Source organism: Siniperca chuatsi, linkage group LG9, assembly GCF_020085105.1.
Source record: "Siniperca chuatsi isolate FFG_IHB_CAS linkage group LG9, ASM2008510v1, whole genome shotgun sequence".
Lineage (NCBI taxonomy): Eukaryota > Metazoa > Chordata > Actinopteri > Centrarchiformes > Sinipercidae > Siniperca > Siniperca chuatsi.
Genome location: NC_058050.1, coordinates 16933653 through 16946536, shown reverse-complemented (window position 1 = coordinate 16946536; position 12884 = coordinate 16933653). Strand labels below are relative to the sequence as shown.

At 42.2% G+C, this 12884-nt stretch overlaps 1 protein-coding gene across 8 annotated transcripts in view; it reads right to left on the bottom strand.

Annotated features, from left to right (window-relative positions):
• The window catches only part of ptprub (protein tyrosine phosphatase receptor type Ub), a 151538-nt gene extending 140487 nt beyond the window's left edge, over positions 1-11051 (bottom strand). For 3 of the 8 annotated variants that reach the window (XM_044207848.1, XM_044207850.1, XM_044207855.1), the window contains exon 1: positions 10769-11050. In XM_044207848.1, coding sequence (XP_044063783.1) covers positions 10769-10838 — 70 coding nt within the window. In that variant the 5' untranslated portion in view covers positions 10839-11050. Of the gene's footprint in view, positions 1-10768 lie in introns of all 8 variants that reach the window. The other 5 variants (XM_044207851.1, XM_044207853.1, XM_044207849.1 and 2 more) reach the window with 4 other exon arrangements.
• Between the last annotated feature and the right edge of the window lie 1833 nt (positions 11052-12884).

Sequence of the window (12884 nt, the reverse complement as noted above, 5' to 3'; positions counted from 1 at the left end):
TGCACCTCACACAGTGTCTTTGCCTCACGTCTCTTCCTCACAGTTTGAAAATCTCTGATTTAGAGGAATGCAGATATTAAGAATTTCAGTACCACTTTTTAATAAGCAAAACAATAAGTTGTAAGTAATGGCTTTATTAATACTTAATAAATAATTTACTAACTTTATTGATCAGTTATAAGCCACTGATAAGACCAACATTTGGGTTGCCAGGCTGTAAAAAAAATAAAAATCTCTCTGGCTGGCATTTATCCTCCTCTTGCTGTATACCCCCTCTAATGCGCCATTTGACCTCAGACCTTCTGAAGAAGAGCTGCTGGACCAAAATCCATCCATTAACAACGTATTAAAATGAAAAAACCTTAGTAATGCCTCACTAAGATTTGTAATTGCAGACAAGATAACTAGCCAAAGAGATTTTTCACAACTTGGCACCCCAAACGTTTTGGGTATTAATGGTTTAGAACTGGTCTATAAAGCATTAGTAAATTATTAATTAACCATTAATAACTTATAAACCCTTTATAAAGAGGGACTTATCAAAAAGTGGTACCAAGATTTTAAAACATTTATTGCAACAAACGGAAAATCATTCTTCCCAATCTCTGTAAAAAAAAAAAAAACAGACAGACAGACGGACAGGCCAATCTTAAATCCTGGCGTTTGTGGCGCCACAGGGACTTACTGGACTGGGATAAATCCTCAGTTCCATGGCCTAAGCACTGAATGAGCCCATTCCCCCAGGAACATGTGCCTAACCAAGCCAACAGACAACCAGTGAAGCGAGAAACCCTACTCTGAGAGGTAAAACCTAGTTAATTCATCTGACATAATGACAGTCTGAGTCCATTGCATCTCCCCTAAAACCACTACGGAATCCCAATCAAAAGTTGTCTCCTGCTTTCACTGACACATAGAGGCTCACAGAATCAGACACTCGCTCTTTATCCTGCCTCAGAAAAAGGAATTAGGAAGTCAAGTTGTCTGGGAGGAGTTTTCCTCCTTTGCTTTTCCAGTGAGGAGTGAATAAAGCCAAGTTAGCCAGACAAACACATTCCTGTCTGCCTCTTGTTCTGGCAGTGGTACCTCAGACGTGACTGAGTTAGCCCTCCATGCTGTGCAGTCCCTCTGATGGGATTAGCTCTTAAAGACTGTGGAAAACAATTCCCTACTCTCTCTCAACAAGGTCAACACAAAGCATTGCTGTGTCACGTCATGCACTGATAATTCTGCCAACTATCCACCTGCAGAAATGTTTTACACGCAGAGCTGATACCAGGAATAAAAGCACAGGTTCATTGTAAATAAGAGTAATGCGACGAATTAGGTGGGCCATTTGATGTAACCTTTCTGTGTTTGGATAAGCCCTCTCCCTATGTTGTTATTATTCACTCTGGCCTGGTTCCATATCCTTTCTAAAGGGCAACAAATGGCTTCACTTGTGGTGCAGAGGCTACAAGCATCAGGTTACCTCTGCATGCGGATCACAATAAAAGGCTGGACTAAAAAGGAAAGTAACTTTCTTACCATTCTCTGTTTCACATGCCAAACACAGGCTATCCGTTTCAGCGACCATGTTTCCTAAAGTAGAGGAGGGCAAGGACCCGAGGGTATCAGGCTTTTAGTTCTGCCTTACAGCTCGTTCACTCAGTTAATGAGAACATTAATTACATTCCGCAAAAATATCTCCAAAACATCAAGAGTGTGTGTGTGTGTGTGTGCCCGCGTGTGTGCATTCACAAGAGAAATGAACAATCATGCATGTTTCGTTTCAAAGGTGCTGGTGTAAGGCAAATACGTCTGAACACTGCTAAAATGCCGCAGGGAGGTGTACGGCAAAATATTACCATTTTCTAATTAGGTTGAGACAAATTGTAAAAAGTTTGAATGTGTGAGGAGGGAAGATAAAGCAGGAAGGTGGAGTGCACACTGTGTATAAACAAAGCTATCTGCAGTAAAGCCTATTAGCGCAGACCGAGGGATCTCAGCATCAACAGGGTTCCATTGTCAGTTGTCTTATTGTCACATGATACCACTGCTAAGTAGAGTAATACCCATATTAACCACCATTCTCCTAATGCCTTTTCTCCTGTCCCCTGTGATCAGCCTACTTCCAGCAATAATCCCAGCCTAAGCTGATTCTTAATTACCCTGGCTGTCTGGACAGACAAAGGCCAGGGCCGACCTGCTCCGAGGTCTCTGACACATTGTGTACTTGAGTTACACAGCCTGTTTCTATGGCAAAGCCAGGCTTTTTGATCTTTGTAGTGCAATGTATTTATCAACAGAAGAATATGTCCTAAGCAGAGTATGCAAATGTTTTTCATTAGCATATTCACACCGTGGAGGAATAAAGCAAACAAAAGCTACATAATTATCCACATGGCTATGATTTATGGAAGTTCAAAATGGCCAACAGAGTTCAGCAAATATTTACATATAATCAGGTGGGAACAATCACCAATCTGCCCCTTCTACATATACAAAACACATACACCTTGGCACTTGCCAGCACCCACACACATAGGCACACACACACAGAAGGGCCAAGCAATTATTATAATCTTCTGTTTGTGGTTTTGAATTAAGCTCTTTGTTAACGACACCCCGTGGGTTCCCTGGACATTCTTGCATATTTCTGCCTTTGTGCTAATGTGAACGCAAACTGTGCACTGCCTTTGGCTGCAGAGGGTCCACGCTATTTGAAAATGGAATGCAAGCTTCCCGTCCACATTAGTCTTTCCAGGCCGTTCTGAAAAAGTTTGCCATTCATATCAAAATGCCAAAAACAATAGAAAAGCACTAAAATCTCCTCCATTGGGCATGAGCATGCCCCTCGAGCCAGCAGCTTTACAGTAGATCACATCACAATGGAGGTGTCAGGGTTTTTGAAAAGCTCCCTTTTCCCCTGTTCACTCAACCATGTGAGACCAGCGTTTTAAGAATCATCCACGGGAATTTTCAGTGCCAGCTTAACATGGATGGCAGGCCAAGAACAGATGATTTTTCAAACGCATCCACATTAGTGTGAACGTCGTTTTTGCCTGACTGTACAAAGAAACATGAAAGGCTCCTCAAACAAGGCTCTGGGTCATGTTGGTGCCAGCTTCAATCCGCCCGTAAGGCCCTCATCTCTTGGGGCAATCACCTCCCCATTCCCAGCCTCCCCTTAGCTGGCAGGCCAAGTCAGGCGGCCGGTACAGGAACAAAAAAAGGTCTTTCAAACTGTTTGACAAGCTGTCTCTCGGGAACGCCAAGCAGCTTAGCATTCACCATCCCAGGAGGACCCTGGAGAGCACTGGAGGGCTGTGAAGCCCTGAAGGAAGGATTGTCAAGGCTACCCCACCTGGCATTCAGGTGAGAAGAAGATCACCTCTCTGGGTGTGTATAAACAGACCTATACATCAAAGTACACGTATGTAGGCATTATGAGGAATTGGGTTTTGGTTTCTGAGCAACACAATAATAGCACAGTGATCTGATGATAAAGGGCACATATTTTCTTGGTCAGGAGCTATCTCTCTTCATTAATGTCCCTGCAGAACTGACTCGTACCCTGTCTAAATACACTGGGCAGCAAGTAGATACACATCTCTTTGCCATCAGGCAATTACACCACCATTCAGAAATGAATACTAGGCACTGTTTTCAATAAATCAGCTGTTAATGAGTGATTTGAATCATGCATATTGAATACCGTTACACGAGGGAAATGGTAAGAGGGGCAAACCCTGAACTGCTTGCCCCTGAAATGTCTTACAACGATACAAAGTGTAACAGCCAAGGGGGAAGGGGATGTTTTTTTTATGAAAAAGGTACTCATGGTCCCCTGAGCAACTGCTGAAATAGTGGCATGTGAGGAGAATTGTGATGGGAGGTCATGTAGGATCGAAAGGAGAGTTTCAAGAGGAAGAAGACAATAAGATGACTGTGACAGGCTGTGATTGAGAAATCAATAGGTTCTGCTTTTGTTCTGTCTCACTTCAACGTCTGAATCAGAACAAAAAACAAAGCGCCCAACATCACTTGACAAGAGCTTTTCAACCCGACTGGCGGTCAGAAGCCAGTGCACTGCTAGCATATCATAGCACGCCCCCAAACTCTGCATATCCACTGTTTCTATTTACATTTAAATAAGATACAGATACAACCCCCCTGCAGTCTAGAGTAGAATAAGAATTACATGCATTCTGCAATAATACCAAAAATTACAAAACTGTCTGTATAAAAACTGGCAGACTACTGTGAAATGTTCCCATCATGGATCTGTGATGAAACTGCATGCAACATTTATGTCACTGCAATTCCAGTTTGGGTGAGTCTGATGTTTTCACTTCCAAAGATTTCATGGACTTAAAAAATTCCAGATGAACTCCTTGAAAACCCCATTAATGTCATCCGGCCAAAACTAGGTTAGTCAACATCACATTCTTGTTAATAAGACTGTAAATAAAGCACATCATACATGTTATATGTGCTCAACAGGTTTGGAATCAGTCCGCTGACTGATTTTCCGCCAGCTGGCACCTGTGCTACCACAGCTGCCATGACCTACCCATAACCCACCAGCAACAGCAGCTGTCACCGTTGTGCCATGCGACTGTGCTACACGGAAAGAGAGACAAATGCCTTCAATTCAACAGCAAACAGGGACGAGTAATGCAAGCTACAAGCTATATAACTGAGCAGATATGGCGTTTTTTTTAAAAGAGCTCAGTTTTTGTTAGGTTTCATGCTGTGAAGGCCTCAAATACTATGCTCTTTTAAATCAGCACACTAGGCATTATCCATGCTCTGTTACACTTTAATGCTCTTCTATTTCCACTGTCCTAATAAAGTTTATGTGAAAGAGTGTCAGTCTAATAAGTGTGCGATACATCAGGGTGATAAGTGTTCGGGTTCATGGCTGGGTCTCTGAGAGGATATTCCTTTGCCCAAAGGGACTGATCAAACCAGAAATACCACTTCCCCTCAGAGAGCAGGCATCGTGACACAAAGGCAACTAAAGCCTGCATCCATTACACCACCGGGCAGAAAAATGTCCTGAAGAGAGTGTTTTGACTTTCAGAGGAGTGTCAGCAGTTCAGATTTCACTGGGGGTTTCATATGCAGAGGACTACCAGCAGCTCAACAACAGGTCAGATCTTGACACTGCAATCCTGGCCTAATCCTGAACCCTGACTGCAGTGACCTGAGCATTCGTTACACACTACTTACACCACAACAGAGGGCCTGAAGAATCTGGCTCTGACTTTGTTGACACAGGAGAAAGGTAAAGCACTGAAACACGACCAGCGGGCTAAATATAAACTGCTCAGGAGGCTTTCTTTCCTCTGGGTAGGGGATAAGGAGCAGCACTCGCAGCATCAGTCTTGCAGACCCACTTTTTGCAGTCTGGAGCTCGCTACCTCAGGGAAGAAAACACAGGGACTGAAACGGCTGCAACTCACAGCCCTGCTTATTTCTTTGTTGGATAATTACACATCTGTGTGTGTGCCCGAGCTATGCAGTCTCATTCTCCTTCATATCCAGGCTATAAACACTGGCCCATCTGTGTTAAATGATACATTCCTGTGTCCATTGTTCAAGCAAAACATATGCTTTTAAGTGATAATGAGTATAATAGCCTTGTCATTTCAGACCAGTACATCAACAGGATATTTTGGAGCTTATTTGTAATATATACAGCCTTCTTATGGAAATGATGCTCCCTCTTTCATGTTTGAGAGGATTTCTACTTTTTCCTGTCCTTTGCTCTGCACAATGCTGCTAACATTCCTCTGCTGCAAACCCAGCTCCTTGTATGCGCTTACGTCATGCAAGTCCTGACTGGCTGGCTAATTCCCACTCCTACATCAAACTTGCAGGCCACAGGCGGGATGCCACTTTGATCAAATTTAAGTAAAATGGACTTGCTGGAGTTTGAAAGATCAATACAGCATTAATAACACCTGGCTGAGGGAACTGAGAAGCCTGCACTCTAGCTGTTGCTGCGGAGTGGAATGGTAGAGGCAGGCCAAGGCAGGCCACTGACTGTAAATCTCTCAGTCTTGGCATCTCTTCCAGGGTGCTGGAAGGTCTCACAGTAACCCTGAAGAGCTCATAGTGGCGGCAGCTACAGCCCATGCTAGCATCAGTGTCTGGGCTGAGTCACTCAGCACTGTGGGACCTTCCTGGATGGCAAGACTTCAGCGCCTGATTCCCAGATCTAACAGGCAAAGATGCTAATGAACATGCTGATAAGCACATGCATACACACAGAAATGTCTAAACAATGCACATGCATTCATTCATATGCTGCATTGTCATCAAAATGCTAAAACATTCATAGCATACGACACAGGGTGCAAGTTTTAAATGAATAATAATAATAATTCCCTGCGAGTGGGTCCTTTCAGAGCTCATTGTTGGCCTTCAGAATTGGCCAGCGTGACTTGATATGAGGGAGCACACGGAGGAGGGCCGGGCTAAATGGCAGAGGAGACACACAGCAGAAACGATCCTGCTTTTGGGCATTGCCCTCTCTTCAAAGGCACCGACCTGCTCTTTCTCTGCCTCAGAAACATGACTCCCAACCTGAACTTGACCTTTCTGAAGAGCAAATAATCCTCCGCCTGAGTAGACCCCAACTCATAGAGCCTTTAACAAAAAACAAACAAAAAAAATGGTGGGACTGTTTTAGAAACAGAAACAGTAACATGTGATAATTAAAACAACAACAACAAAATGCTTAGCGGGATTAATTAAGCACAACAATCACAAGATGTGCGTGGTCTACAGTCTAGCATAAAGAAATGTCTGCACACTCAGCACAGCACACGCTAAGGTGAGATGCATCACAAAAAACGAGAAACGAGACCAGCAGAGGACAGAGGAAGCCCCTGATTGGACTTGGAGTGCCAATCGAGGCGCTTGGCATTAAGCAGAATTCTTTGAACGCATACAGTAGATGGAGATGTTTCATCCTACAGTCTTGTGAGATGAGTAAGCCAATCGGGGGCTGGCTCTTCTCCACATAGCCCCCACATTACAATAGATCAGAGACAGAAACTGGGAGAGACACGCAGCAGAGCAGCTCATAAGCACGCTGTTTAATCACTCGCACAAGTGCTGAAGCCCATGAAAAAGTCCTGCTGTGGCCTCAGCTGAAAACAAAACATCCTGACAATCTATCTGAATAAATCCCTCTGCCATTCTCAGCTTCTCGCTCCTAAAATTCGATCCCCTTTTTCTTCCCCTCCAATCCCCTCCTTCCTTGTTGCAAAGTTTTCCATCTGCTCTCTGAATTATTGCCCATGATCTCGCATAGATGGAAATCAACCAGTCTTTTCAGAAGTCTGATTTAGGCCCAATCCCTACCGCCCCTCACCCTCTATGCACAGATGGTGGCCTGGCTCCTGCAGGGAACACTTTCACTTTGTGGATTTTCTGCAACTCTGTGGTGCAAGGCAACATTTTCTACATGATGGTTAAATTTTTTTTCCTACAATAATTCACAAATGCATCTCAGGCTCTTTATTCCCCCCATTCAGTTAGATGCCTATTATAGTGAACACATCTAATGGACTCTCAAGAACCAATATGTAACTGCTATAAATAGGTGCGGTGTGATGAATAATTTAACGATAATGACCCTTTGCAATAAAAAGAACATTTAAATTAGCCCAGCAAGTGCATTTAAATTGTGTCAAGACTTTCTTTGAGAATTCTTTCAAAGAAATATGTTTCATGTTAACAATTTTGGTCATGTACTAAATAGATTTGTCCTCTTTTAAGTAGAGCCTTCTCTATATCCCGGTTAATCTCTTTAGTGTTTCCTTCTGCGTCTGTTTGCTGCATGTGTCAGTGCACCTCTTAATGTCTGTATATCTGGGTGGGTTTGTCTAAATGTCAGAAAATAGAGAAAAATTATCTTTAATTGTCTTGTTTTGTCTGCCCAGCAGTCCCAAATCCAAATTCACTTTACTATCATGTATGACAAAGAAACACAGCCAAACAGCAAATGTTACTATAATTATTTGATAATCAAAATATCGCTGCAGCTCTAATTCCTTTATGTTTATATGTGCTGGTGGTCCTATGTTACGTTTCCCAGCGCTGCTGCTGACGTTTATGCAGTGTAAACTTGAAGCCCTAAAGTATTATTCATTCCAAGCCATGCTTTAACTAGACAGTCTGGGCTTCACAGTCCTTTTCATCTTGATCCAAGTGGTATCTTATTCACTGAAATAAGCAAAAAGGATATTCTGCCTTAACTTTAGATCAAACTGGGAAATGCATCGTGAGACACAGGATAATTACACCACTCAGTTGACAACATTTGCTGCTAATAGAGGAGACAGATGGTAAGTGAACATCCATTCAGTTCCCACAAGAGAGGAGTGAAAGTGTCATATTGGGCTTCGCAAAACCCACAGACATACACCCGGAAACTGGACTTTCATGTTTATAACGTCTTTGTGTCTGAGCAAATATGATGCAAATGTGATATTTTTTTTCCTCTTATCAACCTCACTGCAGTCAGTCCTGTGCAGCAGAGAGCCTCCATATTTCATAGCCTCTAATAATTTCACTTCCCTTGAATTGACAGCCTGGACCCACCGCGGTATAAGCAAGAAAGAGTTATGGAAAATCCCCAAAGGAGTGCAGTCTCAACTGTTATAAAGCTTTCAAGGTTAAGGTGTGGTCTTCACACAATCACAGCAATAAAGACAGAGTGTTAATCAAAGGAGGCTGCATTTATGCTCCTTAATTTCTCCTCCTATAGGATGTAGGCAGGTGGAGAAGCATTAAGGGAGCCAGGCCAAGCGGATCAGTCTAAGAGGCGACAAGGCCGCAAAAACTAGCAGCATTAATTATTAGCAGCTAATGGGAAGGTAAAAGCACAGATGACAAGGCTTGCAACACTTCAGTTAATAAACTCAAAAACCGACACCATGTAAATTTTTTGTTGACAGACACTTTCACAGCCGTAGTGAAGCGTCACTGTTCCATTCAGCTCTTTTAATTACCTGTGTGTGATTTAATCCTTCATATGTCTCAGTCCATTCCTCTTAATGATCTGCTCCATTCAGCTCTTGACAATACACGTTCTGCTTGCATGCTTTTGTTGTGGGTTTTTTTTTTGTTGTCATTGTTGTTGTTGCTTCTTTCACAACGAGTTATACATGCAAGTGCTATACTGAGCATTACGAGGTTTTGCCTATTTCTCGTGAAACAGAAGCACTGCCGTGAGAAATACAAATATGAGCCAAATTTTAATGAAAAATGCCAAGTCAAATCTCCTCGTGATCTCAACACAATCAGGCTTTTTTCCAACATGTGTCAAACACTGTGCCATATCGTTATACAGTGTTGAAGCAGCCTGCAGTGTAAATGTTATCAATATTACTGCCTTATTACCCTGGTTTTATGTTCTACAGGGGTAAAATTCTGCAAATGTGTGTGTGTGTGTGTGTGTGACACGGAGACCCATTTTAGCTTTTAGACAAAAAAATATCCAAAATACAGCACTGTAATTAGATTGCATAAATTCAGTGAATAAAAGCAGATTCTGAAAACATGAATATGAAAAGGTCTGTGTCAGATTCCTATGAAAGACATTTATTTTACCACTCTGTCTCTCTCTTTCCATCTCTGATATGTGGCTGATTTTCAAATTTAGAAAGATTGATTTATCCTACTAGACTACACTACTGTGAAAATGAAATGGGAAAACGTCAGAGCATATTTCTGGTGAACAATTTAAGAAATTACATACTTTTGATCCTTTTATCTGAAAAAAAAACACACATTCTCACCATGTTACAATCCAGCTTGTTTGCACAAAAAACAGAAAAGAGCACTTTTAAGAAGTGAAAGCCTTCTCTGCCAACCATTTAACACTTGAACATGTGTCATTTTCCTCATCTTGGAAGATTTAGAGCTGATTTGTGAGCCTAAATGTGTCTTCTACAGCTCGACAACCCACATGACCAGAGGCAGCTCATCACATCAGGAGAGAAAAATCCAGCAGCTTTAAGAGTGAATCTGTCTATTTCCCCACAGTAAAAGGATATTATTATGGTTTCAAAAATCAATAAGCATTACAATGCCTCAAACCTCATTAAGATGTAAACTTTTAAGGAGTCACTCTGTATACAACTATGCAACCCAACGGCAGTGTGGGGCAGCTCCAGGTTTTGGTCTCTGGATGTCATCACAGACTGTTGGGATTTGGGAGATTCATGCTCACAAATATTGATTAAATTGCCTAAAGGTCGTGGGAGTGTCGTTCATTCTGTTAAAAGGGAAAATTGTAGCTCTGAATGAACTGATATCTAACTTTGGATCACAATGTCAAACACGTTTTAGGCTACCTGGCGCCTTTAAATATGCTTGAGCAATAACAAAAAGGCAGAGGCAGCGTAGCGCAGCGGATTGTGTTGTTTTGGGAAATGGGAGATTTCCCCAGAACACCCAGACGCAGTCCTCCCAAATAACCAACATGTTTGTAGGAGTCTGGCACTGAGAAAACTTAATACTTCAGTTTACAAAGTTATAAAAGAATTTAGTTTTATTTTCTGCCGGAAGGATTAACATTGTCCCATTAATAAGTCATGGAAAGCAGCAGTAAGCCGCAGATAAACGCAGCAACGTGTTAGGGAAAAGAGGTACAAAGTTGGCATCTTCACCAGACTTGCTCCGCTTTTGCTTTCAGTGGAGTTTCATCCACATGTAAAAAACTTCTTAACTGCGTTTAGGAGATCGAGATGAATATGCGCCTTACCTGTTGGCCCCTCAATGCCATCGGCGTAGATCTGAACAGTCAAAATCAACAGAAAGGCGCAGGTGTTCATCGTGTAGCTGTTTTAGTCCACTTTAAATGTGCAGAAGAAATCATTTCATTCACTCCGTGAGGTCCGGGCGCGCAAGTAGTAGAGCCGAGCCCATCTACTCCCCCAATTCTCACTGAGTGGAGTTTCAGAGACACTGAGGGAGACAGGGCAGTGCTAGTTCTGCAAACTGACGTCAGGGTAAACAGTTCAGGGAAGAGATTTCTTTCTCAACCCCACTTTCCTTCCCAGCCTCCACTTCTCCGTAGACGCAAAGTATGAGCAGGGTGCCTCCAAGAGGCCGAATCCAGCAACGACACTGTGGTATTCAAACGTCGGCCAAGCAAAACCCCAGACTGTGCGTATGTGTAGTCTTATACTTGTATCTTTGTGGGGACCAAGAAGGGTTTTAGACGTGAAAGTGAGGACATTTTTGGAAAGGATGGACATTTTTGCCTGTCCTTACTTCTTCAAATGGTTGCTTGAGGTTTTAAACTGTATTTTAAGGTGAAGATCAGAATTAGGTTTAGGTTATAGGGTAAGAGCTTGGGGTTGGGATTTGGGTTAGGCATGTAGTTGTGACTGTGAAATTCATTTCACATTATGGGGACTCATCCTGAATTTTGGGATTAAAACCTCATCCCCACAATACATTTTAGGATTAAGACTTAAATTGGGGTTACGCATGTAGTGGTTGTTGTTAAGGGTTAGGGTAATAGATGTAAGTCAATGCAATGTCCCTCTAAGTGACTAAAACAAGTGTCTTTGTGTGTTGGTGTGCATCTGTGGAGACAGGGAAAAGGTGCTGATCTGCCCAGCAGCTAACAGCTGTCACCATGCATCCAGTAACACAGGTACAGGGTTATCAGTCTGACAACAACATGATGAGAAAATACTTCTTATTTAAGCCAGCTACATGCCCATGCACCGCATACATGATTGTGTTTTGAAAGTAACACCTGTAATCTCTCACTTCTGCATTAACAATGATATAGCCATTTTCATGTTTTAAAATCATATCCTCCATCTGAGGTCTAATTAATCCGGTTACACATAAGTTTTACTGGAAAAAAAGAGAAAGTTTTGTCATATTAGCTGCTGTTTTACAGCTGAGGTAAGTCATATTGTCACACAGGACAGACAGGTAGGCATGCAGTAACACCTCCTTGTGACAGGTGCAAAGCATACATCTCCATAAATTATGTTGTGTGCCTTGAATTTGCATTTGATGAGGTTACATTTTCTTCTCTACCCACAGCTGGCCATGTTTGTTGGAGAGTACCTGACAGAAATCACTCTTGGATTTAATTTAATGTGTAAACTTAAACGTAAACATCTTCATGTAGACAGCCTTGAAAAGCCACTGTGACTTTGACACGTATTTGACAGGTTCTATGGCATGTCATAACCCTATATAACATGTTTAAAAGCATTAGAGTTGTGTATTTGATTATGAGTTGTTGGACACTAGTCACATGCTGCAAGGTATCCTCGCATACATTACGGCTCAGAGATTCACCTTTGAAATTAAACATCTTGCACAAGTGCTGATGCTGCAGCCACTCCTCTGCATGAACTAATCTGGTGTTAAAACATGGTTGGGCTGACACATTTAGCTGTGGCTCCAGGAATCCCAATTGGATCAAGATGGCATTATGCAGGCTATTCATCATTCATTTTGTTGTGTGTGAACATTAAAGCTGTGAATTAAATTAAAGGGGGCCTACAGATGCATCTAAGGCTTCCAACATGAGTGCACATCTCAGTCTCTAATGTTGTTAGCCCCGAATGACAGGTGAACGATGGATTGTTCTGCAAATTACTTAATTTAGCCAAAGGAGCACAGCGTATGTCAAGCTAACACCTGTAATTACACCTGCTTGATGCATGGCAGCCATTTTGTGCCCTGGTATTCAAGGCACAGAGTAGCAATTTATTTAAGCTAGGTAGTATTTTGGCCTGAATCCGTTCAACTGCATGATAGTTTAATTTGCAGTAAATCTAACAGGATGTTGCAAAATACTGTTCAAATCCAACAACAGGACAGGCGTCAGCAGGGATGCTGACAGC